This window comes from Carassius carassius, chromosome 41 (genome assembly GCF_963082965.1).
Source record: "Carassius carassius chromosome 41, fCarCar2.1, whole genome shotgun sequence".
NCBI lineage: Eukaryota > Metazoa > Chordata > Actinopteri > Cypriniformes > Cyprinidae > Carassius > Carassius carassius.
The window spans coordinates 1,536,177-1,562,439 of record NC_081795.1 but is presented as its reverse complement, the minus strand read 5'-3'; the positions used below and the strand labels follow the sequence as shown (position 1 = coordinate 1,562,439).

Genomic DNA, 26,263 nt, shown 5'->3' with positions numbered 1-26,263 from the left:
CTCAAATGAAATTGTGAAATGCTGGTGAAGTGACTCTAAGAGCAGCTCTGGATTTATTCATCAAATCCACATTATTATCCTGCAATTCAGAAGGCCCTTATTACCTTGAGCAGAGCCACGGCTATCAGCCTCTCCTGATCAATCCAAGATGGAAACTGTTCTCGCAGAGACTTCTGGGAGTCCTGAAGAAAGACAGAGATAGTTTCTACAGCTGAAGAGAAGAAATGCATGTTTTTTTAATGCATTTTATGGAGAAAAGAATAAAGACATTCATACTGTCTTGCGAATCATGTCTCCAACGATCAGACCAGTGAACACGTCCCATTCCTGCATGAGATACAAACAAACACCAGTGATTTGGTTTCATTCTGCTTTACCGGCAGAACTAATAACGGCACATTTGTCTTGTTAGAGCCACTGGGGCAGCTGTAGATGACCTGAAATAGAAACGTCATCATTCATTCAGGATCGGTTATGAGAGTTTAGCGCTCACACACACTTACGTTCTCCTGGAAGAGCTCTGGGTTCATTCCCTTCACAAAGTGCAGCGCAAACATCAACTGATCCGCCTGTAAATACACACACAGATCCATCATTTTAGATGAGAACAGCACTAGCAAAGCAGAGATGACGGGTCGATTCCCAAGGAATGCATGAACTCAGAAAACGTGTAGCTTGAATGCAATGCAATGAATGCAATGCGAATCATTTGCAAAATGCATGAATGAATGAATGACACAGTGCCAGTGCTGGAAGCTTGTTCATGCTTTGCACTAAAGAAAAGCAGGTTCTGTGCTGGAAAAATTGGTCTGCTTTACATGTAAAACAACAGCTCGATCTGGTTAGACCGACACAAAACAAAACTAGATCACTGTCGCTAAAATCATTGAAGCTCTCTCAGTGGACAAACATTCCTTTTTTAGTGCTACATTGACTCAAACTTCAAATAAACTGATTTCATTTACAAATATCATATGATAGCCATGCATTTAATTTATTAAGTTCAAGTTCAAGTTCATTTATTTATATAGCACATTTAAACAGCCGCTAGACAGACCAAAGTGCTTTACAGAACAAGCATATAAAAATAAAAGCAGCAAAAACAGACATAAGCACATAGAGAACAACTAAGCTAAGATTAATTATAAAATCAAGAAGCAAATGTAAAATAATAAGAACAGTCTAAGATAAGTAATCAATATGCTAACGAGAATAGATAAGTTTTGACCAGAGACTTAAAAACAGAGAGGTTGGGAGCCGTTCTGATCTCTAGAGGCATGGTGTTCCACAGACGGGGCCCTGCCACCGCAAAAGCACGCTCCCCTCTACGCTTAAGTCTGACACGAGGGACTACCAGCAGCGCCTGGTCGTGGGATCTGAGACTTCTGGACGGAATGTACGGATGAATAAGTTCAGAGAGATAAACCGGTGCTAGGTTGTGTAAAGATTTGAAGACAAAGAGAAGAATTTTGAAATCTATTCTCTGCCGGACTGGTAACCAATGTAAAGATCTGAGGATGGGAGAGATATGATCATATTTGCGACAATTATGGATGAGTCTGGCCGCAGCATTTTGGACTAACTGAAGACGGGAGATTTGAGAATCTGATATACCGCAATATAGTGAGTTGCAATAATCCAGTCGACACGTGATGAAAGCATGAACTGCCATTTCCAGAGTTATTGGAGTGAGAAAGCCTTTGATTTTAGAAAGTAAGCGAAGTTGGTAGAAACCAGAACTGACTACAGATGAGATGTGTTTATCAAACTTTAAAGGCTGGTCAACAAGAACACCTAAGTTCCGCACTCCTGTAGATTTAAAGGGAGATAGATTCCCCAAGTCTGGGCATGTGCACTGGGACCTTTCACTCGGGCTGAAAACAATGACCTCGGTCTTATCATCATTAAGGGATAGGAAATTTTGAGCTAGCCATGCCTTCACCTCCTCTAAGCATAGATGAAGAGAGTTTAATGCTGCAGGATTATTGCGCTTGATTGGAATGTAAATTTGGGTGTCATCTGCATAAAAGTGAAAAGATACACAGTGTTTCCTAAAAATTGTGCCCAGCGGTAGCATGTAAAGAGAAAATAGAGAGGGAGCCAAAATAGAGCCCTGTGGAAGACCACATCTCAGGGGTGCCATGGAGCTGGAAAAGTTTCCCATCTTTACTAAAAACTTTCTGTCAGTAAGGTAAGACTGGAACCATGACAGGACAGAGCCTTTTATGCCCACCCACGTCTCCAGTCTAGCTAACAGAGTAGGATGGTCAACGGTGTCAAAAGCCGCCGACAGATCTAGGAGAACTAGAACCACAGTGTCTCCACAGTCAGTGGAGAGATAAATGTCATTTAGCACTCGCAGGAGAGCGGACTCAGTGCTGTGGGCGGTCCTAAACCCAGATTGAAAGACCTCATATATACAGTTATTTGACAAAAAGTGTTGGAAATGATCCAACACGATTTTCTCTAATAACTTGGAAATGAAAGGTAGGACAGAGATGGGCCGGTAATTTTTTAAAACAGAAGGATCCAGTGAAGGCTTCTTGAGCAAAGGAGTGACCGTAGCCACTTTAAGATTGGCCGGAACAGAGCCAGTGCTTAGACACTTGTTAATAAGGGATACCATACCTGGACCCACCGTGTTGGTGATTAATTTTAAAAATCTCGGGTGAATGATATCATTTGGGCAGAATGAAGGTTTGAGCTTGGCGCTCACATCCTTCAGTGTCTGGAGGTTAATGGGAACAAAAGCCTCCCAAACACAGGAGGTACGCGGCATAATAGGGGGGAGAATTAATTTAGGGCAGATACTGGTCCTTAATGTAGTGATTTTGTTAATAAAAAATCTCTGGAAGTCTTCACATAGAGCATCTGAGGCAACAGACAATTTAGCAGATGGGTTTAAAACAGAATGAATGACAGAAAACAAGACCTTAGGGTTAGAGTGATTGGATTCAATTAAGTTTGAGAAGTATGTGGCTTTAGCTGATTTAACAGCGTTCTGGTATGCTATAAGTGAGTCTTTGAACATGCGAAAGGAGACACTGAGCCTGTCCCGTTTCCATTTGCGTTCGGCCTTTCTACATATTTGTCTTTGGAGACGAGTGTCAGAATTTTGCCACATATCTGATTTTGGTTTGGGTTTGTGAGGCTTAAGAGGGGCAGTCACGTTTGCTACTTTAAGCCAGGCAGAATTTAAAAGGCTAAGATGCTGATCTGCATCCAGATCAGATAAAGGTTGGTCCAAGTGCCAGTGAGAGCATAGCTCAGTAAAGCACAAGTCGAAGTTTGTGTTGAACTGAGGAGAATAGAACCGCGACATAACAGGATCAGTAGTGGGTTGAGAGAGCTCCAGAAGAGACAGTGAGAATAAAATAGGCTTGTGATCAGAGAGAGGAAAATCAGAGATAACAATATCGGTGACATCAATCCCATAAGATAACACAAGGTCAAGTGTGTGGCCCTGAGTGTGGGTAGAGTTTTTGACCCACTGCAGTAGGTTAAAAGCATCTATTAAATCAAGAAACTCCTGCGACAGGGAGTTAGAATGACAGCAGACATGAATATTGAAGTCGCCCATCAAAAGGAAGCGATCATAGTTTGTGGCAATGTTGCCAATGAACTCAGTGAATTGCAGTATAAAATCCTTAGTGAAGAGTGGAGGGCGGTATATCACCCCTATACAGATGGGACCATTCCAATCTAGGTGGAGAAGCTGAGTTTCAAAGCTGGGGAAGGTCGTTGCAGGGACCAGCCGGCATTGTGAGGAGAGAGAGTTATTTAGAATAGTTAAGATCCCACCCCCGCGTCCATTAGGACGAGGAGAGTTAAAAATGTACAGTTTGCTGGAACCAGTTCTGATAAGGGAGTTAAATCACCGACCTTTATCCATGATTCTGTGATGAACATAAAATCCAAATTGTGTGATGAGTAGAAGTCGTTTAATAAAAAGGTCTTATTCACCACGGAGCGGGCGTGGTGTTATTACACTTTTGATTTTAAAATGTGTTGTGACACAAAGACTACAGTCTTACACAGGAAAAAGAAATTGGAGCCCTTTGGGCTTGAGCCCTAAATATAGCTGCAAGCAGCAATGGCGGGCACAGGCCATCAGTGCAAACGCCACCCTGGTGGCATCAGAAAAACTGCCCAGCGAGCACATGCATTTACAGTTACCCACTGGCAGGCTAGTTTAAAGGTATTTGGCAATTAAAGGGTCAATCCAAACCATCAAGTCTAGAGTTTCATCAAGTTTCAGTTATTAAGGAGTTGTCAGTGGTTCATAAGATTATTAAGAAAGTTTAAGTAAATGATTAGTATTTACTATTTAAATATACATATGATTAGTATTACTATTTACTATTTAGTATTACTATTTAAATATACATATATAAATCTTATTACAAATTGGACGTGACAAAATATGATGAATGATGCAGGGATAATGATGACGAAATTAACATCCAAAGCTAGCAAATGAAGCAACTCTTAAAAAAATGCTTTCCAAACAGCCTCTTTTTAATAGATAATTTTATAAAATTAAAGTGTAGTGTTATACAAAACTTTTAGCAATTTCTATGTAGTATTATAGTTTTTATTTTAAGTTTTAAATTAGCTTTTATTTTTATATTCTAATTTAAATTTTGTGTCACTTTCATTATTTTTTATTATATTACTATATTATTATATGTTATTTAAAATGTATTACTTTAAACTGTTTATATTTTTTATATTTTATGTTTTCAATTTTATATTATTATTTTTAATAAAAAATAAATAAATAAAAAAAATGATAGATGCTGTATGGTTTTATGTGGACAGAGTCATTGCTATGGGAACATGAAAAAGGGCTCTGATTGGTGCTGGGGTTTTTAGGTGGGCGGTGGCATCTCTGTGGCAATCTAGAGATGGCTATTCAGAGATGTGTTACCTTGAAAAGTGAGCGGCAGATATACTCGTACACCATGTTCTTCAGACGGCTCTCCAGCGTGGAGATCCTGACATCGGTGCTCTCGCTTCCCTGCATCACACACACACAGTCAGCTTCACTAATTCCTTATTTTGTCAGTGTGTGATGAGTGTGTGTCTCCACGTCACCTGCTCGGTCTGCAGCGCTCTGTGAAAGAGTCGCAGGAACGAGGCCAGACTGAATCGGTACATGTTATTAATCTGGGACAGATCCGTGATCACGAAGTACATTTTGCTGGCCGTCTCGGCTAGCGGCAGGTACGCGTCTCTTTCCTACAGACACACGGAGAGACTGATGTTACACCTGCTGTTTCATTCACCCCTGGTATCTTGTTCATAATCGCTCTCTTTCCCAGCATCACCTGGTCGAGAGACGTCTGCAGGCGATGCGATTCAGTCAGAGATTGCTGGATCAGAGCGCTGCTGGCTTTAGTCTGGTTCAGAGACTCAATCAGCTCCTTGTTCTCCAGGATATTCCCTTGAGCGGTCGCTAAAGTCTACACACACACAAAACACAGTATATAAAATATAGAATAAGAGGCATAAAAGAGCATTGTGGGATTGGTGCCTCAGTACCTCCAGCAGAGACTCCTCCAGCTGAGCGAGCTGAATCTTCTTCTCCTCTTCCTGCTGCAGGAGCTTGGTTTTTTGGCTCTCCAGCTCTGGTTTCTCCTGCTGGATGGTCAATGCTAGCAGCTGAACACACACACATGATAATGATGAGCTTTGTGGAGTCAGAGCAGTGATGAGTGTGTGTGTGTGTGTGTGTGTGTGTGTGTGTGTGTTACCTGTCCTCGCAGTCCTGCTCTAGTGGTGGTGAAGTTGACCTCTGTGATGACAGACTTGGCGTCCGGTGGGATGAAGGGACTGGGGTTACGGGTCGCCAGAAACAGACGGAAATCCTCGTTATAGTCGATGACTTTGTCTCCGATCTGTACCACGTATCTCGGCCCTGACACACACACACACACACACACACACACACACATACACACACAGCAAAATGAATCAGGTTCAGAATGAAATACTAGAGTACTGCTAACTGAAAAATAGTACGCTACATTTTATTGGCAAATCACTTTATTACATTATATGAATAATTCAATGAATGGCAGCCAGCTACCATTTAAAAATATATAAATTAAAATATATAAATTAAAAAATGTATATAAAAAAAAAAAAAAAGGTAATCAGAACACTATCGTTTAAAAGTTTGGGGTCAGTATGTTTTTGTTTTTAAGAAATTAATACTTTCATTTAGAAAATGTGCATTCAATTGATCTAAAGAGTAGATATTTGAAATGTTACAAAATATTAAAATGAAATTAAATTAAATTAAATAAAAACAAAACAAAAATCTAATCAAATCAACCTTTTATAAAATAAAATAAAAAACAGGTAATCAAAACACTATCATACAAATATTTGGGATCAGTATGTTATTTTCTTTTAAGAAATAAATTTAGAAAAGATGCATTCAACTGATCTAAAGTGAAGATGTAGAGTCACATTTAAAATGTTACATAAGATTAAAATAAAATAATATAAAATAAAATAAAATAATTAAAAAGAATAAAAAATAAAATAACAGTCAATCAGAACATTATCATTCAAGAGTTTGGGGTCAGTATGATTTACAAAAAAATAAATTAATATTTGTATTTAGCAAGGATACATGAAATTGATCAAAACTGACGATAAAGACATGCAAAAGACTTCTAATCTTAATTTTGCAGTAGGATTGTATAATAAATTGAGGAGATGTTAGGACAAAAAAAAAGCAGTTGAAATTGCTTTTGAATTGCACTACAATAGAAAGACAAGCTGAGTGCACTGCATTGTGTTTTTAACCGAAACTAAAACGACTAAAATAACTCAAGTAATGGAAATAAAGCTCAAATAAAATTAAATATAAATATTAGATGAAAAAGAGTTTAAGCTGGAGTGCTAAAAACAAAACAAAAAACAAGGCTAAAAAAATTACAAAACTAGATAAAAAAAATTACTATAATGAAAACTAAAAATATATAAAACAAAGCTAGTTCAAAATAGTAATACATATAATAACAGTATAAAAATAAAACCAAAATAACATTGATTCTACGCAAACCTCAAATGCCCAACATACTGCAGAAATGAGCAGTGTGGGAAAAAAAAACCCATTAATGAATGCAGCCCAGATGTGTGTATAAGAGGAGGATGTGTGGGGTTGCCAGATTGGATGCTACAGAACACAACACAACAGTGTGTGTGTGTGTGTGTGTGTGTGTGTGTGTGTGTGTGTGTGTGTGTGTGTGTGTGTGTGTGTGTGAGAGTGTGTGTGAGAGTGCGTGTGTGTATGTGTGTGTGTGGGTGTGTGTGTGTGTGTGTGTGTGTGTGCCGTCTCTTCTGTATGTCTGCAATGCAGCAGTCTGAGCACACACTTTATTTTCCTTTTCTCTTTCTCTCCTCATCCAAGCACTGAAAAGCTCTTAGTTTATCTGCTTCCCGCCGGTCCCTGATACACTCAGAAGTATCTGCTCCACAAACACACACACACACACACACACACAGCAGCAGCATATGGAGGAGGCTTCAGAGATGCCCGCAGGTCTTATTTCATACACACAGCTGGGACAGGAGGTGTGTGTGTGTGTGTGTGTATTTCCTAAAGGAGCATCTAACTCCGCGTTCATGTGTGACACAACACGTTTCCAGCATCAGTTAATTTTTCTGTTCTCACTGAAAGTTAAATCATAGTGAAATGACAAAATCACAACCAATCAGATTTATATGCAACCTAATAATCTGTTAATGATGACTGAAAAGCCTTCATGTAAACACCTCAAATCAATCCGACAGAACTCAATCCAAATGAAGGGATGATGCTGATACTAAATAATCTGTTAAATGGCAAACTATGATATTATATTTTATTATTAGATATTAAGTGTACTCACCCTGTGCGATAAGATCTCGGCGCAGCAGCGGGTACAGGACGGGTTCAACACCGTCCATCTCCTGAATGACCAGAGTCTTACCGAAGCGCACGGCTAACTCCAACACCGTCATGAAGTTAGCATCCTGAGACAGAGAAGCAGATCAAATGAACACAGACATGTGTGGCTTCAGGGGCTCTGATGTGACACCACATCAAATAACATGAAAACAGATGTTAAAAATGATTACCAAAAAAAAGTTTATTTTAGATTATTAATTACATTTTGTAAAAAATAAATAAATAAAAAAATACAAATAAAAACGTTTTAATAATTGCTGAAAAAATATCAAAATGAGTTGGAAATTGAAATTGAAACTTGCACATGAAACTGAAATTGGAAAATGAAAACTGAACTGGAATTGAATAGCGAGTGCATTGCATTGTGGGATATAGTACTGCAATCCTGACATGTTTTTACCTGTTGGTTTATGACCTCCAGACGATGCGCTTTCAGATGCGTTCGCAACCACTCTGTCGCACGAGAGGACGGATCGATCAAGAACGGACAAGAAGCACTCTAGAGAAGATTATATGTTCATTAATCATGAGATAAATCACAAAGAGTGACAGTATACCTCTCCTAAAACCAGAGCAGGATCCAGTCAGGAACATGTCTAGACCATATTCAACCCAAACAATGAGAAACTGGAGGGAAAATGCGTTCGGCGTAAAAATAATGTCAGAATTTCTTTATGCAAAATGACGTTTGTTATGTGCAGACGTGTTCCTGGCAGCTTTCATCAGATTCTATTTCCTGTTCTTTTATTTCACCTGTTCTCTTAGCAACATCACAGAGGGTCACCATAGAAACCAGACACCTTAAGAATGCTAATTATACACCTCTCTCACACACACACACACACACACACACACACGTCAAAGGGTTCAGTCAGTTCAAATGAGATCATACATGCCAAAAATCAGCTATATTACACATAAACAATGTTGATGTTAATAAGACGTTCACAGCAACACTTTTATTCAAGGCCTGTTCACACAAAGTCAGGTTTTGCTATATAAACTCATATGACAAGATGTTTTAGAGTCTCAAATCTGATCCTCAGGATCTTTTGAGGAGCGTTTGTTTCCAGAAGCTTTACTTTCACTGTTCCTCAGCGGAGGAATGATCTTCACAAGCCTCCAAGCCTCCTCACATCTTCTGAGGAGAGTTTATTTCTTCAGCTCTCAATCACTGTGTTATATGATCGGATCATTCACATCTCATCTTATTACTGGAGATATAGAGCCATGACTGATCTTTAGATCATCTTATGTCATAGATCAACATTTTAGGCTATTTTTTTCTTCATATTCTCACTACATCTGACTATATGAGCCATAAACGCATGACGTATCAAATATGCATGTGTGACATAGTTATGATATGAACAGGCCTCTGGGGTTTGGGTGGGTTAAAGCAGAGTTAGGACTAGTTGATATTACAGTATAGTATAGTATAGTATAGTATAGTATAGTATAGTATAGTATAGTATAGTATAGTATAATATACCATAGTATAGTATAGTATAGTATAGTATCGTACATTACAGTACAGTACAGTATCGTATAGTATCGTACAGTCCAGTACAGTATCATACATTACAGTAGAGTATAGTATCGTATCGTATAGTATCGTACAGTACAGTATCGTACAGTACAGTGTAGTATAGCACAGTAAAGTATAGTATAGTACAGTATAGTACATTATAAGATAGTATACTATAGTATACCATAGTATAGTATAGTAAAGTACAGTATACCATAGTATAGTATAGTACAGTTCAATATATAATAGTATAGTATAGTACAGTACAGTATACCATAGTATAGTATAGTATAGTACAGTACAGTATACCATAGTATAGTGTAGTACAGTATAGTACAGTTTAGTAAATCATAGTATAGTATACCATAGTATAGTATAGTATAGTATAGTCTAGTATAGTATAGTATAGTACAGTATATTATAGTATAGTATAGAAAAGTATGGGAAGGGAACACTTCTAAGTAAACATCCATGTGTGTGATCTTAATCTTACCCGTGATCTGTTTTCATTAATCTGATGTCAGCATGAGGACAGACAGATGAATGAGTGAATGCTGGGAACACTGAAGAACAGAGCGGTGTGTGTGTGTGTGTTACCTGCAGGATGACCAGAGCGTTCTCCATCGTCAGGTCGTCAGACGGCAAGCCTTCACTCTTCCAGATCAGCTGCTCGCTCTCAGAACACAGGAACTGACGCAGATCGAACTCTGGCAATCAGAGAACACAGCTGTTAAAGCCTCGGCCAATCAGAGGAAGAGTTCAAAATCACGACAAACATACTGAAACAAGTTTTCAAAGTCACATGCTGTATTGTTGTTATTGTTGACTAAACCTAAAATTAAATACATTACTTTTTTTTTTTTTGGTCATTGAAATACAGGTGAAATAAAATATATTAGACAAAAATTTTCAACTTAACAAAAGTTCCTTTTCAGGAACTCGAGCTGCGTCGAAACGCTTTTGGGGAACGTCCCGGATGAGACCGACTCTGAATATCGTGTGCAATCAGTCCATCGGAAAGGCGTGACGTCAGGGGCGGGGTGACGTAGCGACCAGGAAGCTATAAAAGCACGTGCCGTGCAGCTGGCTTCAGCTTCGAATCTGTCAGCAAGCGCTCTGTGTGTGCATGTGCAAAAGTCTGTCCTGTTGGTCCTATTTATTGTTGTCTGTCCCTTAGCTTAAAAAGATCGCTAAAACAGCTCAATATGCCTAAGCAGAAGCAAAAGACCAAACATTTGAAGGGCGATTCCAAGCCGCGTTACAGACTGTGTGTTCCTCCCTGCACTCGCTACATTACGAGCGGGGATACACACAGGCTGTGCGTGGCTTGCCTGGGATCGAAGCACGCTGAGTCGGCTCTCGAGGGGGCCGGCTGCCCGCATTGCGAACGTTTGCCAATGCGGACGCTTCGATCCCGGAGGGCTCTCTTCGAGGAGGGAGCCTTCACCAGCGTTCCTCGCGGTGCTGGCCCCGCTTCTGCCGAGGCAGAGCGGCTGCTGCACTCGTGGGGTTCACAGGTGGATATGTCAGAAGGAATGGAGACGGGCCAGTCCTTATCTCCTTCCTCATCTGCCAGATCCGGCGCCCAAGCCCTGGGTTCGGAAGCACGCTCGTCGGTTTCTTCCCCCCAGGGTGAGGGATCAGCTCTTCACCTCTCGTCCTCTGAGGAGGTCGATGTGGAGACTGTTGTTGGGGATTCGCCACCCCTGTCGCCCCAGTATGAGGAGCTTTTGGAGGTGGTCACGCGGGCAGTAGATAAATTAAAAATTGACTGGCCTGCTGAAAAACAGACTGAGCCGCAGAGAAGCAAGTTAGACGAACGCTTTCTGCGGCCGAAGCAACAACCTCCACGTCGGAGCCTTCCGTATTTTCCCGATCTCCATGATGAGTTATCGAGATCGTGGAATCACCCGTATTCGACCCGCCTCTTTGGCCCTGATTCACTATATTATGGCAACGTGATGGGGCTGGGAGAGCGTGGTTATAGAGCGATGCCACGGGTTGAACAGACGCTCGCGGGCTATCTGTCACCCGGTTCGGCCTCGTCTCTAAAGGCTCCGACATTGCCCACTAAGCCGCTTAGAGTTACATCATCGCTAGTGGGCAAAGGTTATGTGGTAGCAGGTCAGGCTGGGGCGTGCCTTCATACTATGGCAGTTCTGCAAGCTTATCAGGCTGACCTGCTGAGAGATGTCGATGAGGGGGAGGGGATTAAGTCTGAAGATATTGAAGAACTCAGAAAGACCGCTGATCTCTCCCTCCGCGCCACTAAGGAGACCGCTCGCGCAATTGGGCGGTCTATGGCAGCCTTAGTGGCCGCGGAGAGGCATTTGTGGCTGACCCTGTCAGAAATTAAAGAACGAGACAGGGTCTGCCTCCTGGACGCCCCGCTTCAAGCCTCGGGCCTGTTCGGCGACACAGTTAATACTGTCGTCGACAGGTTCCAGGAGGCGCACAAGCAGGCGGCGGCGTTCCAGAGTTTCCTCCCTCGTCGCTCTCGTGGTGCATCTGGGCGGGAGATGACCACGCCACATACCGGCTCCTCACACCGGGAAGCGCAAAAGCAGAGCGTCGCCACTCGTGCTCCCCCACGTCGGGGCCAAGGGCAACGACGCTCTGAGTCGGGGGCTTCTAGGGCGAAAACCGATTTAAGATCTGTCATCGAAGCCCGGAAGTCCTCGACGAAAAGATCCTGACGCCAGGATCCAGAGGGTAGCCCCTGCTGGGGTAGAGCGCGGTTCACCTCATTACACGGTGCCCGTCTCACCTCAGTACCCTCAGGAGGTCGGTCTGCCAACCCTGCCAGAGCTTCAGGGCGCAGCGGCCTCCAGCGAGCGCCACCCCCAGTTACTTCCGCCCGTGAGCGTAGCGGAGCTGGGATGCTCGCCGCCCCTTCGGGGGCCTCTTACACCAGAGGTCAGTCTCGAGAGACTGATTCCCTTAGTAGATTATTTAGCAGCGTGGAAGCTACTGCCAAATGTATCTCAATGGGTCCTGCGTACAATAGAAAGAGGCTATTGCATTCAGTTCGGTCATCCACCACCGAAGTTCAACGGGGTTACACCGACTGTGGTCGGCCCCCAGCAGGCTCTGGTTATGGAACAAGAAGTGAATACCCTATTAAGGAAGGAGGCCATCGAGGTGGTCCCTCCTCTAGACAGGGAATCCGGATTTTACAGCCGGTATTTCATAGTTCCAAAGAAGGATGGGGGGTTGCGTCCGATCTTAGACTTGCGTCTCCTGAACCGCTCAGTTATGTCACTGAAGTTCAAGATGCTCACTGTCAACCAGGTTGTAGCTCAAATCAGATCCGAGGACTGGTTTGTCACAATAGATCTCAAAGACGCATACTTCCACATATCCATCCTTCCACAACACAGGAAGTTTCTGAGGTTCGCTTTTGGGGGCAAAGCTTATCAATATCGAGTACTTCCCTTTGGCCTCGCACTCTCACCCCGCACGTTCACGAAATGTATGGATGCGGCTCTGGTATCCCTCCGTATGCAGGGCATCCGCATTTTAAATTATATCGACGATTGGTTGATCCTAGCTCAATCAGAGCAGATGGCGGCTCGACATCGAGATGTCGTTCTCGCACACATGGGGGAGCTGGGTTTGAGACTAAACGCCAAGAAGAGTGTACTTTCTCCAGTTCAGAGAACCACCTATCTAGGCGTAGTGTGGAATTCGACCACGATGCAGGCACGCTTGTCTCCTGCTCGGATCGAGTCGATCCTCACATCAGTCGAGAGAGTCAAAGAAGGCCAGTCACTCACTGTCAAACAATTCCAGAGATTGTTAGGGCTGATGGCAGCTGCGTCCAACGTGATACCTTTTGGCCTGCTGTACATGAGACCCCTACAGTGGTGGCTCAAGTCCAAGGGCTTTTCCCCGAGGGGAAATCCACGTCGAGTTATCAAGGTCACGTGGCGGTGCCTTCGTGCCTTAGACATGTGGAGGAAACCTTGGTTCTTGAATCAGGGCCCGGTGCTGGGAGTTCCTTGTCGCCGTGTAACGCTAGCGACAGATGCGTCCCTCACCGGTTGGGGTGCGGTCATGAGCGGCCACCCTGCCCGCGGTCTGTGGAGTGGTCGCCATCTAACATGGCACATCAATTGCCTAGAGATACTAGCGGTCTATCGAGCATTGAAATATTTCCTCCCAGACCTGAGAGGTCACCATGTGTTGGTGCGCACCGACAACACATCAGTGGTCTCTTATATCAATCACCAGGGGGGTCTGCGTTCGCGCCCCTTGTACAAGCTGGCACACCAGATCCTTCTGTGGTCCCAGGGCAAGCTCCTCTCGATCAGAGCAGCGTATATTCCTGGGAGATTGAATGTGGGAGCAGACATACTGTCGAGACAGGGGCCGAGGCCCGGGGAATGGATGCTTCACCCCGAGGTGGTGAAGCACATATGGAGAGTATTTGGTACAGCCCAGGTGGACCTCTTTGCGACTCAGGAGACCTCGCAATGTCCCCTCTGGTTCTCTCTAGTTCATCCAGCTCCTCTGGGACTGGACAATATGGTACAGACCTGGCCGAGGCTTCGTCTGTACGCTTTTCCCCCTATTGCTCTGCTCCCGGGAGTTCTGGCGAGAGTACGCCGGGACGGGGTCCGTCTACTACTAGTAGCCCCGTTCTGGCCGGGCCGAGTATGGTTCTCAGATCTAGTCTCGCTCCTCGACGGCTCTCCGTGGGAGATACCGATCAGGACAGACCTACTCTCACAGGCGCAGGGCACGATAATTCACCCTCGCCCGGAGTTGTGGAAGCTGTGGGTGTGGCCCCTGAGGGGGCACAGCTATTAGCAGCTGGTCTCTCAACCGAGGTTGTTGAGACCCTACTCCAATCCAGAGCTCCCTCTACGAGGAAACTGTACGCCCTGAAGTGGAAGCTCTTCACGTCATGGTGCAGAGACCGCCAGCTTGACCCAGCAGACTGCCCGGTTGGTACAGTTCTGGAGTTTTTACAAGCCAGGCTCTCTGCGGGGTTATCCCACTCCACCTTAAAGGTTTTCGTGGCGGCCATAGCTGCTTTCCACGTCCCTTTCAATGGTCAGTCAGTGGGTAGACACCCCCTAGTTACACGTTTCCTCTGCGGTGCGCTGAGGCTGAGACCTCCAGTACGATCCCGTGTTCCCCCCTGGGATTTGGTTGTGGTTCTAGAGGCTCTTTGTAAAGCTCCATTCGAGCCAATACAAGATATCTCAGATAGACATCTGACACTTAAAACTGCCCTGTTACTGGCAATCACCTCTCTAAAGAGAGTTGGAGATCTCCAGGCCCTCTCGGTGGCCCCTACCTACCTAGACTTTGCCCCTGGTATGGCCAAAGCATTCTTACACCCTCGAGCGGGTTATGTTCCGAAGGTTCCCTCTGTCACACCACAACCTATCGTACTGCAGGCCTTCTGTCCTCCTCCCTTTCGGGAGCCAGACCAAGAGAAGCTAAACTGTATGTGTCCAGTGCGAGCACTGGACGCATACGTCCACAGAGCTGCCCTGTGGAGAAAATCAGACCAATTGCTTGTTTGCTACGGTCCTTCTAGCAAGGATTCTCCTGCCACCAAGCAGACCCTTAGTCGTTGGATAGTCGAGGCTATCAACGTCTCCTATGAGTCCTCTGGTCTTCCCCCTCCTTTGGGGGCCAAGGCTCACTCTACTCGGAGTATGGCGGCCTCCAAGGCCTTCTCAGCAGGTGTGTCCCTCTTGGACATCTGCAACGCTGCGGGGTGGTCCACGCCCTCCACATTTGTCCGATTTTACGATCTTGACATGCGAGCCACGCCGGGCTCTTCTGTTCTCTCGTCTTAGCTGTGCTCTTTTGACTACACACTAGGCAGGGATTTGGAAGTCTGGCAGCGTGGGCACATCGTTCCCCAAAAGCGTTTCGACGCAGCTCGAGTTCCTGAAAAGGAACGTCTCAAGGTTACGTATGTAACCCTAGTTCCTTGAAGGAACGAGACGCTGCGTCGCAGAGCCATACTCCCGGCACCCCTGCCGGCGCTTGCTTTCCTACTCGAAGCTGAAGCCAGCTGCACGGCACGTGCTTTTATAGCTTCCTGGTCGCTACGTCACCCCGCCCGTGACGTCACGCCTTTCCGATGGACTGATTGCACACGATATTCAGAGTCGGTCTCGTCAGGGACGTTCCCCAAAAGCGTTTCGACGCAGCGTCTCGTTCCTTCAAGGAACTAGGGTTACATACGTAACCTTGAGACGTTATATTTTATTGTTAACAAATACATTTTTTTTGGTAATTAAAAATAAATGTGAAATAAAGTTAAAATATCAGATGAAAACTTACTTTTTTATTATTAATTATAATTTTTTCATTAATAACTTATTTTATTTCAGTTAGGTGAAGTTTTTTTTTTTAGTTGTATAGTACAAAACCTACTAAAACTGAACTGAAAATAAATATAAGTAAAAAAAAAATTACATAATATCTGGAAATATAAAATTAACAGCTAAATATTTTACATATATATATATATATAATTGATAAATACTATAATATAAATAATACTAAAAAACAGTTCCCTGCTTGGTCAAACGGAAATGTGGAAAAGATTTCTGTCTGCATGTTAACGCTGTTGTGTCATTTTTTTGACGTGTCAACTTCTGACTAATGACGTGAGTTTGTAGGCGGGACTATCTGTGTGTGTGTGTGTGTGTGTGTGTGTGGGTGTGTGTGTGAGTTACTCTGTAGTCCTGAGCTGCTCATCCAGTGGTCGAGGCTGCTGCGCCGCTGGTCTTCAGGAGCGGCAGGCAGATATGTGATGAAAGCAGCAGACAGTTGAGCTCTCTTAGGAAGAGTGTCCAGCTCCTCACTGATCTCATCCACCTACACACACACACACACACACGACAGACACTTGTGCCTTAAAGAAATTCTATGGCTGCATGTGTCTTCAGACATGAGCACATGAGATGTAATAACAGCAGGAACTAGACATATACAGCACACTCTCTCTCACACATACACACACACACACACACACCTGTGCGATCCAGCGTGTGTGTTCTCCGTCCAGCTGCTGCAGGAGTTTCTCGGCTGCGCTGATGGTCTCTTGTGCTCTGCTCACCTCTGACTCCAGTTTAGCTGCTTCAGTCGTACGACACTGAAACCTGGACAAGACGTGGTACACACACTCAGAACCTAGTGAGCTGCCTACCTAGACAGCATCTAAGGCATCTAGGACACGCTCACAGTGTGAATGTCTTCCAAAAGGCAGTATCATACGCATCAGTTGTGAAGAACGCAAGCCCAGAATGCACCAGGGTTATTATCACTAATTAAACTATAATAGAATAAACATTAACACAAAAAAATAAACATTAATAAAATAAAATAAAGTAAAATTCAATTCATCTGATTTTATTTTAAATCTTATTTAGTGGCCAAGGTAACATTTCTCACTTTCTTTTGGTTTAATTAAAATAACTAAAGCTAAATAAACTAACAATGAAAGCTATAAATATATATATATATATATATATATATATACCTCAAATTAAAGTGCAAAAATATAAAAATACAATATAATTCAGAATATTATTTTAAAAAAACTATGTTCAACCAAATTTGATTAATTGAATATGAAAGTTTCAATAAAAGTGATTTAATTAAACTAAATCAAACGATTAAAATAAAATAATTTCATTAATAAAAAACATGTTAATCGTGAACAAAATGGATAAATTCTGTTCTAAAAGTTTTAATCACTAGTAGTCTTAAACTAAATAAAATAAAACAATAAAAAGAACCTAAAATAAAAATGATAAAAATATAATTTAAATGTTTCAATTGAAAGTTTCAATAGGAGTAGTCTTTATTAAAATAAATAAAATGACACAATTAAAAAATAATCTATAATCTTAGTAATATAATTAAAAGTGTATTATTTTGTGTGCATGAAATACTTGCACGCTTATTAAAAGACTGTGTTCTAGTTTAGCCGAATGCTAATATCAAGCGTCTTACTTCTCCTTCAGCTCCAGGACTTTCTCTCCTACAGAGTTCAGCTCTTTTTCCAGCCTGTTCTTCCGGTTCTCCGTCTTGCGCAGGTTTCTGGACAAAAAACACAGAGACACAGTGTGAGAGAGCGTCTGAGTGTGAGCAGAGGGTAGCTGAAGTGTGCACTGACTCCATCAGTCCTGCGTGCTCCGTCTCCAGCGGCTGGATCTTCTCCAGGACATGTGAGTACTGGACGTTAGCCTTCACCCACGCAGCTAGAGGAGCGGCGGCTGCACTCGCACGCTTGGCGTTCTGCAGTACAACAATGACATTAGATGACCGCTCACCATAAAGTGATGTGAGTTTGAGTGTTAGTTGGATGAACCTTTCTGAAGAGCGTCATTTATGACTATATATATATATACAGTAAAGACCAAAAGTTTGGACACACCTTCTCATTTAAAGAGTTTTCTTTATTTTCATGACTATGAAAATTGTAGAGTCACACTGAAGGTATCAAGGGCTATTTGAGCAAGAAGGAGAGTGATGGGGTGCTGCGCCAGATGACCTGGCCTCCACAGTCACCGGACCTGAACCCAATCGAGATGGTTTAGGGGTGAGCTGGACCGCAGACAGAAGGCAAAAGGGCCAACAAGTGCTAAGCATCTCTCGGGGAACTCCTTCAAGACTGTTGGAAGACCATTTCAGGTGACTACCTCTTGAAGCTCATCAAGAGAATGCCAAGAGTGTGCAAAGCAGTAATCAAAGCAAAAGGTGGCTACTTTGAAGAACCTACAATATGACATATTTCCAGTTGTTTCACACTTTTTTGTTATGTATATAATTCTACATGTGTTAATTCATAGTTTTGATGCCTTCAGTGTGAATCTACAATTTTCATAGTCATGAAAATAAAGAAAACTCTTTGAATGAGAAGGTGTGTCCAAACTAGGGCTGGGATAAACGATTATTTTTTAAACGATTAATCTAGCGATTATTTTTTTCCGATGCATCGATTAATCTAACGATTAATTTTTCCCCAGACCGATTCGATTTCGATTATCTCCCCATTAATTGACTACTAACAATTTATACATGTTGATTTACAAATCTGAATGAAAAAAACATGAATTCCTTAACATTGCAATATATGTTTATTGCTCTTAAAATTACAAAATAAAAGAATGACTAAGAATGCATTACTTTGCACTTGTATAGAGATAGCATTCAATAAAACCTTGAAAACACATAGCTTACTGAAACAAGCTTACTGAACACATAGGGCCTAGCATTCAATAAAAAAGTAATTCTTTCTTCTTTCAAAAAGGTCACCCAAAATACTTGTTAAGAGCAATTAAAAGAATACAGTAACCGATGTAAACTTGAGGGCTTTAAGCTAATACAGATAGTGCTTTTCCAAAAAAGCAGCCTGTCATGGTGAAAAAAAAATCTCCGAATGCTCCACGTGAAACTTTGGCGTTCCGCCCTTTTTCTATCGTGTCTAATGATTTTGGTTAATACGCACGAGGGAGAGAGGGAGGGAGAGAGAGAGAGAGAGAGAGAGAGGGAGGGAGAGGGAGAGAGAGAGAGAGGGAGGGAGAGGGAGAGAGAGAGAGAGAGAGCGCTCGTGTAGTTTGAAGACTGTGAGTGCGCGAGCGCACGTGAAACTTTGGTGTTTCGCCCTTTTTCTATCGTGTTTAATGATTTTGGTTAATACGCACGAGGGAGAGAGGGAGGGAGAGGGAGGGAGAGAGAGAGAGAGAGAGAGCGAGAGAGAGAGAGAGAGAGAGAGAGAGAGCAAGACAGCGCTCGTGTAGTTTGAAGACTGTGAGTGCGCGAGCGCACGTGAAACTTTGGTGTTTCGCACTTTTTCTATCGTGTTTAATGATTTTGATTAATACGCACGAGGGAGAGAGGGAGGGAGAGGGAGGGAGAGAGAGAGAGAGAGAGAGAGAGCAAGACAGCGCTCGTGTAGTTTGAAGACTGTGAGTGCGCGAGCGCACGTGAAACTTTGGTGTTTCGCCCTTTTTCTATCGTGTTTAATGATTTTGATTAATATACACAAGGGAGAGAGGGAGGGAGAGGGAGGGAGAGAGAGAGAGAGAGAGAGAGAGAGCGAGAGAGAGAGAGAGAGAGAGAGAGAGAGAGAGAGAGAGAGAGAGAGAGCAAGAAGCGCTCGTGTTGTTTGAAGACTGTGAGTGCGCGCGCAGCCGGGGCTCTCTCTCGTACGCGCTCTGTCACTGTCACTCACCGATCAAATAAGGTTTTGACAGCCGCCAAAAAAAAAGATCAATGCAGAAAAACCCCTGGATTGGTTATATAACGTTGGACAGAATGTTGATCCAGCCATTGCGTATATTCAGCGCACATAAGGTAAACGTTTTGCAAAGTTTTTTAGAGAAATAAGAACAGGTCGACGAATCGATGCGCATATTTTCCGTCGACGTATTTTTTGCGTCGACGTCATCTATGACCTCGACGCGTTGTCCCAGCCCTAGTCCAAACTTAAGGTCTGTACTGTATATATATATGTGACCCTGGAGCACAAAACCAGTCATAAGGTCAATTTTTCAAAATTGAGATTTATGCATCATCTGAAAGCTGAATAAATCATATTTCCATTGATGTATGGCTAGTTAGGATCGGAAACTATTTGTCTAAAATACAACTATTTGAAGGGTGTGAAAAAAAATCTAAATGTTGAGAAAATCATCTTTAAAGTTGTTCAAATGAAATTCTTAGCAATGCATATTACTAATCAAATATTACGTTTTGATATATTTACAGTAAGGAATTTACAAAATATCTTCATGGAACATGATTTTTACTTAATATCCTAATGATTTTGGCATCTAAGAAAAATCTAGAATTTTGACCCATACAATGTTTTTTTTGGCTATTGCTACAAATATACCCCAGAGACTTCAGACTGCTTTTGTGCTCCAGGGTCACAAATGTATATAATAAATGTATGTATGTATCTATGTATGTAATAAATTCAAAATTGCATGTTTTTTTTTTTAAGTGAAATTTTCAGCATAAATTAGGTCTGTATGTCCAATGTGAAACAGAGTTTTGTATCGTGTGTGTGTGTGTCTGACCTTGGGGTCGAAGGATGCCTTGTTTCTATGCAGCAGCTCCTCGACGCTCTGTCGTATCTCATGACTAATACTGCGCACATCAAACGTGGCGATGTCTTCCCTCACTCCTCGTTTGGCTAAGAAACTGCCGTTCACAAACACACCATTAGCTCTTCAATTATTCAACTAATTTAATGTTTTTAACCGAAAGCAAATGACCTAACGTCTCCACACGGCTATTTGCAATGAAAATGCACTAAACTAAAAGCATTAATTAGTCTAGAATGAGATTGGATTCATTTAGCCTGAAGAGTGTGAAGGTTTAATAAGTGATATAACCGTTTAATTTCCCGGGAAGAGATAAACACCATCAATAAAGGCAGAATTCATTCGGTTACGGCCGTTTAAGCGTGAATGATGACAGATTCTCTCTCACCTCTTCATGCTGACCCAGGACGTGTCAAATATTCCCATGAGCCTCAGCACGCCCTCCAGGATGTCTCTGATGACGTCGGGCGGCATGCGCAGCGAGCGGATCTCAGACAGAGACTCTGGTTTAATGTTCCCCACCGCCTGCTTTGCCTCGTCCACCAGGGGCTGAGCACACACATAACATGTTTAATTTGAGCTTTAAGAGCACCAGACAGACAACTGTGTGTTCATATGATCAGGACTGCTGTTAGAAAATAATGAAACGCAGATTAAATCAAAAGATGGGGAAAAAATCTCAAACTGAAAATAAAATACACTTCATGACTTTAAAACTAAAATGAATTAAAATGCCACAAGTGATGAGTCGACATCCCTGATACATTTAATATTGTTAAAGATTTGTTTAAATCCTATCAATTAATGCATGCACATAAAAACTATAACTATAAAATAAAAGCAAAATCTAATTAAAAACTAAAACTAACAGTGATATAGTCAACACCAATAAAGAATAAATTGCAAACTGAAAAATAGACAAATTTAATATGAATGCAAAATTTAAATACTATTAAATATAAAACAATCCAAAAATCTATGTGATCAGATTTATATAAAAATACATAATTTCATTCACAATCATCATATAAATATAATTTTTATTGAAATAATCAATATAAAATAATTTAAATAATAAATAATTAATTTCAAACATTAAAATATTCAAAAAATATATTATATTAAATATTTAAAGAATCTATTATTTTAAATATTACTTATCAAAAGTATTTTTTTCCCTAAAAAAAGTCTTAGTAATTTGTTTTGTTTTAGAAGTCCTTTTTAAAAATGTCTATACATTTATAATTAGTTTCAGTTTATTTAGTTTTAGTTATATTTGGTTATATTAGTTATATATATATTGTTTGACTTTTAGTTTAGTTGTGCTCACCTGAACCTCTCGGAGCTCCTCGTCTATTTTCTTCTTCCTCTCTTCGATCTTGGAGACCTCGTGTGCCATCCTCTCTTTGATCTTCTCCATCTCCGTCTTCTGGTCACTAGCGTTCTGAAACGCATCACATGTTAATACACTCGGGGAGCTTCACGTGTTAGTTTCTACACACACACCTGCATTGACGAGGTTATTTCCTGCAGGGCGGCGTCAGCCTCGGTCTGTTTGGTCTTCAGTAAGCTGCTCTGCTCGGCCGCCCGCCTCTTCAGCTCATCCACCAATGCCTTGGCTTCATTCAGCTTGGCCACGCCCGCCTGCGGTCACACAAGTACAAAAACATTAGCATGTGAGTTGATTGTGAATCTGAGCTCTTGTCTCGGTGTTGACCTGTAGGTGCTGTTGTTTGTGGGTCAGCTCTGTCCGTTTGGAGCTGTAGATGGTCTGGTACACCTGCAGGAAGCTCAGGTATTGACTAGGTGTGGCTCCGAAATCCCGACACGACTCGTGAATCGCCAGGAAGGAGCGATAGAGCTCTGCGTGCACAGATCCTGAAACACGACCAACAGTTTAACATCCACGTACAGCCAAACACACACACACACTTCTCTTCAACATCATACCAGATTTCTTCTTCTTCTTCTGTTTGCCTCCATCTTTCTCGTCTTCTGCTTCCTTGATCCTTGACAGCAGCATCTCTGGGATCTGAAGGAGAGTCACATGATCATAGAGACGGTGCTGAATGAATGAGCTGTGAGTCAAAGGTTGCTCACCTTCTTCATGCTGCTGTCGGACCAGGCCTCCATCCACTGGACTGAGCACTTCCTGTAGAGGGCGGGGTTACTCTCACAGTTAATGGTGAAGTGCTCGTTAGTGCAGTCCAGGATCAAAACCACATGGAGGTTCTGCTGAACGCCTGCACAAAACAGTGTCATTTATATATAATGCAATTAGCTTTTTTTTCTAGTTATAGTAAAATTTATTATTAGTAATTATTAGGGTTTTTTTGCATTAATTTTAATTCAGTTTCTATTTTACTTACACTTATTTTATTTCAGGCAACATTTAAAAATTTTAAGTTTAAGTTTTTCATTTAACTTTTTTTTTATTATTTCAGCTATATTTATATAAAAAATAAAAATATAAAAAAATTACATTTATCCATTTGACAGATGCTTATATTCAAAATGACCAATATTGCATCTATTAATAAATAATATAAAACAATACAATTAAATATCTGTAATAAAATGTAACAATAAAATCAAAATTTAACAATAAAAAATACAAATTAATGAAATTATTAAATTTGTTAAAGCATGATCAAAGAATAACATATAGTCAATGTCTCCCACCTAAACATTTATAGTTATGCATATGACAGATGCTTTTATCCACAGAGACTTTAAGTTTATATTGCATTCATGGTATGCATTTTATCAGTTCATGAGCTACAGAAATGTTGCAATATGAAACAGTTTGTGAGTGTGTGTGTATACTCACGGTGGGAGAAATAGTTGAGAACTGGCCCGGTGAATCCATCCTGTGATGCCTGATCTTTCAGAGATGACAGAAGAGGCTCCAGCTCTTCAGTGGAGTACAAACCTGGGACTTCACCTGTCATTGACATTAAACACAATGTAGGAATGACACTGTATGCAGCAAAAAGCTTGAAGGAGAGTGTTCTGATAAAATGAATGATGACTGACCTGAGGACAACAGACTGTTGACCATCTCCAGGAAGGAAGGATGAACAAACTGATGATCTTCCAGCAACAGAACAACCTGCTGTCCGTCCACAGCGGCCGACTGCATGACCTACAGACAGAGAAAGAGAGTTTGAGCGAGAGCCTTGTGTCATTACAGCAGAGAGACTGAGACAGACAGACAGACTCACAGTCTTCAGGTCAGATTTGAAGTGTTTCATCGAGTACGAGCGGGAGATTTTGGGGGTGAAGAGTGACGCCCCGTGCATGTGGCTGACCACACATGTAGCTGTACGCCGACCAACGCCGCTACGCCCCGCCAGCAGCAGTGACCCGCCCGGAGAGCTCAGGACACGGTCCACTCGACACATGTAGTCCAGAACCTCCGGAAACAACAGGATGTCCAGCTCACGATTATCACGGCCGTACAGAACTATTCCCTGATGAAAACAAGAATCAAATTAATACAGTAAAAATACAAAACAGAAAGATAATGAGCTAAATTATTAATTAAATTTAATAAATTTAATAAATCAATTTTAATAAATGAATAAAATAAATACAAAACAAGATAATGAACTAAAATAATTTTTTTAAATCAAAAGTAATGCATTGAAATATAATAATTAATATAATTAGAAGCTTAAATAAATGAAATAATTGTTTAATTTGATAAATCAATTTTAATAAACTAATAAACTAAATACAAAATATAATAAACTAAAATAAATTATTTTATTTAAAAGTAATACATTGAAATATAATAATTAATATAATTAGAAGCTTAAATAAATGAAATAATTGTTTAATTTAATAAATCAATTTTAATAAATTAATAAACTAAATACAATATAATAAACTAAAACAAATTATTTTATTTAAAATACATTGAAATATAATAATTAATATAATTAGAAGCATAATTAAATAAATTAAATCATTGTTTCATTTAATAAACAATTTTAATAAAAAAATCTAATAAATAGAGAACAAGATAATGAACTAAAATAAATTATTAAAATCAAATTTTACTCATTAAAACATAATAATGAATACAATTAGAAGCTTAATTAAATAATAAAGGAAATCATTGTTTAATTTAATAAATCAATTTTAATAAATTAATAAAATAAATACAAAACAAGATAAATGATTTAGATAAAATGTAATAAATTCATTAAATAAATAAAACAGCAAACACATTGTTTTATTTAATTATTTAAATCAAATGAAATAATGAAATAAAATAATACAATTTCAAAAAGATAATAAGTGCAATTAAAAGCATGAGATGAATGTTTAATTTATTCAAATTAATAAAATAATAACTGATCAAATGTATATATAATTAGTGATATAAGCTTTAGCTATGAATATGTGTTCTCATGTTATTTCCTGTCTTACCTTGTGTATGATCTCAGTGAGGTCAGCGGCGTTGAGACGTCCGAGCGGTTTGCCGTGAGGCGGGAGCGGCTGACCAGGAGAACGGCCCTCGTGAGACGCGGCCAACGTTACAAAGTATGTATCTGCAGTAAATCACAACTTAATCTTTGGTGAAATTACAAATGTCTTTACTGTCACTTTGAATCTATTTAATGCATGCACTGAGATGGATGAAAGCATTAAGTGTGAGTGTGTGTGACCTGTCATGTTGTCGAGTGCATCCGAGCCCCAGTCGCCCCTGATGACGGAGGACAGGATGTTTTCAAACACATTCAGATCTTTAGAGGACACGATACGGTCCCTGAACAGACGCCGGGCTTCGTACGCCACCACCTCCAGCACTGAATCTACAGCCGATGTACCTGCACACACACACACACACACACACACAGTAAAAATGTGTTTTGCATCACAGTGAGAACCACACAGACTTCTACTGTTTATGAATTAAGCAAATTCTAATCAGCATCCATAAATCAAAACCTTTAAAGACACCTTTGCATGTGTAATAATACATTATTTAGTCACTATATAGGTTAAGAGCTCCTACCTAGACAACATTTTAGAGCATCCTAGATGTACTTCTGACAGGAAGATCATTCCAAAAGATTAGAAATGATTCACTTAATTCCTATAAATGCATTTGCATGCATGCATTTATCTGATGCTTTTATCAAAAGCAATCTACACTGCATTCAAGGTACACTTTTGTGACCCTGGAGCACAAAACCAGTCATTAAATTTAGATTTATACATCATCTGAAAGTTGAGTAAATCATCTCTCCGTTGATTTATGGTTTGTTAGGAGGACGATATTTGTCTGAGATACAACTATTTGTAAATCTGGAATCTGAGGGTGTCTTTTTTGTCTATAAAGTTGTCCAAAATAATTCTTAGCAATGCATATCACTAATCAAAAATCAAGTTTTGATTTATTTACAGTATTAAATTTACTAAATATCTTCATGGAACATGATCTTTACTTAATATCCTAATGATTTTTGGCATTAAAGAAAATCAATAATTTTGACCCATGCAATGTATTTTTGGCTGTTGCTACAAATATACCCCAGAGACTTCAGACTGCTTTTGTGCTCCAGGGTCACAATTTATCAGTTCATGCATTGCCTGGGAACTGAACCCATGATTTTGCCGTTGTTAGTGTCATGCTTAACTGTATGAGCTATAAGAATCATCTTCTAT

General features: G+C 40.8%; 1 protein-coding gene across 4 annotated transcripts in view; it reads right to left on the bottom strand.

Annotated features, from left to right (window-relative positions):
• Positions 1-26,263, bottom strand: part of dync2h1 (dynein cytoplasmic 2 heavy chain 1) — an 82,663-nt gene that overhangs the window by 20,096 nt on the left and 36,304 nt on the right. For 2 of the 4 annotated variants that reach the window (XM_059533937.1, XM_059533938.1), the window contains exons 48-75: positions 25,261-25,422; positions 25,022-25,143; positions 23,809-24,057; positions 23,621-23,729; positions 23,415-23,528; positions 22,685-22,827; positions 22,535-22,616; positions 22,302-22,462; positions 22,091-22,228; positions 21,915-22,028; positions 20,973-21,133; positions 20,558-20,681; positions 17,647-17,768; positions 17,484-17,570; positions 16,501-16,627; positions 16,202-16,343; positions 10,092-10,201; positions 9,988-10,008; positions 8,367-8,465; positions 7,908-8,031; positions 5,757-5,920; positions 5,545-5,664; positions 5,331-5,465; positions 5,098-5,241; positions 4,931-5,020; positions 504-569; positions 277-327; positions 105-182 (exon numbers count right to left, since the gene is read on the bottom strand). In XM_059533937.1, the coding sequence (XP_059389920.1) occupies positions 105-182; positions 277-327; positions 504-569; positions 4,931-5,020; positions 5,098-5,241; positions 5,331-5,465; positions 5,545-5,664; positions 5,757-5,920; positions 7,908-8,031; positions 8,367-8,465; positions 9,988-10,008; positions 10,092-10,201; positions 16,202-16,343; positions 16,501-16,627; positions 17,484-17,570; positions 17,647-17,768; positions 20,558-20,681; positions 20,973-21,133; positions 21,915-22,028; positions 22,091-22,228; positions 22,302-22,462; positions 22,535-22,616; positions 22,685-22,827; positions 23,415-23,528; positions 23,621-23,729; positions 23,809-24,057; positions 25,022-25,143; positions 25,261-25,422 (3,359 nt within the window). The remainder of the gene's footprint in view (positions 1-104; positions 183-276; positions 328-503; positions 570-4,930; positions 5,021-5,097; positions 5,242-5,330; positions 5,466-5,544; positions 5,665-5,756; positions 5,921-7,907; positions 8,032-8,366; positions 8,466-9,987; positions 10,009-10,091; positions 10,202-16,201; positions 16,344-16,500; positions 16,628-17,483; positions 17,571-17,646; positions 17,769-20,557; positions 20,682-20,972; positions 21,134-21,914; positions 22,029-22,090; positions 22,229-22,301; positions 22,463-22,534; positions 22,617-22,684; positions 22,828-23,414; positions 23,529-23,620; positions 23,730-23,808; positions 24,058-25,021; positions 25,144-25,260; positions 25,423-26,263) is intronic. The other 2 variants (XM_059533939.1, XM_059533941.1) reach the window with 1 other exon arrangement.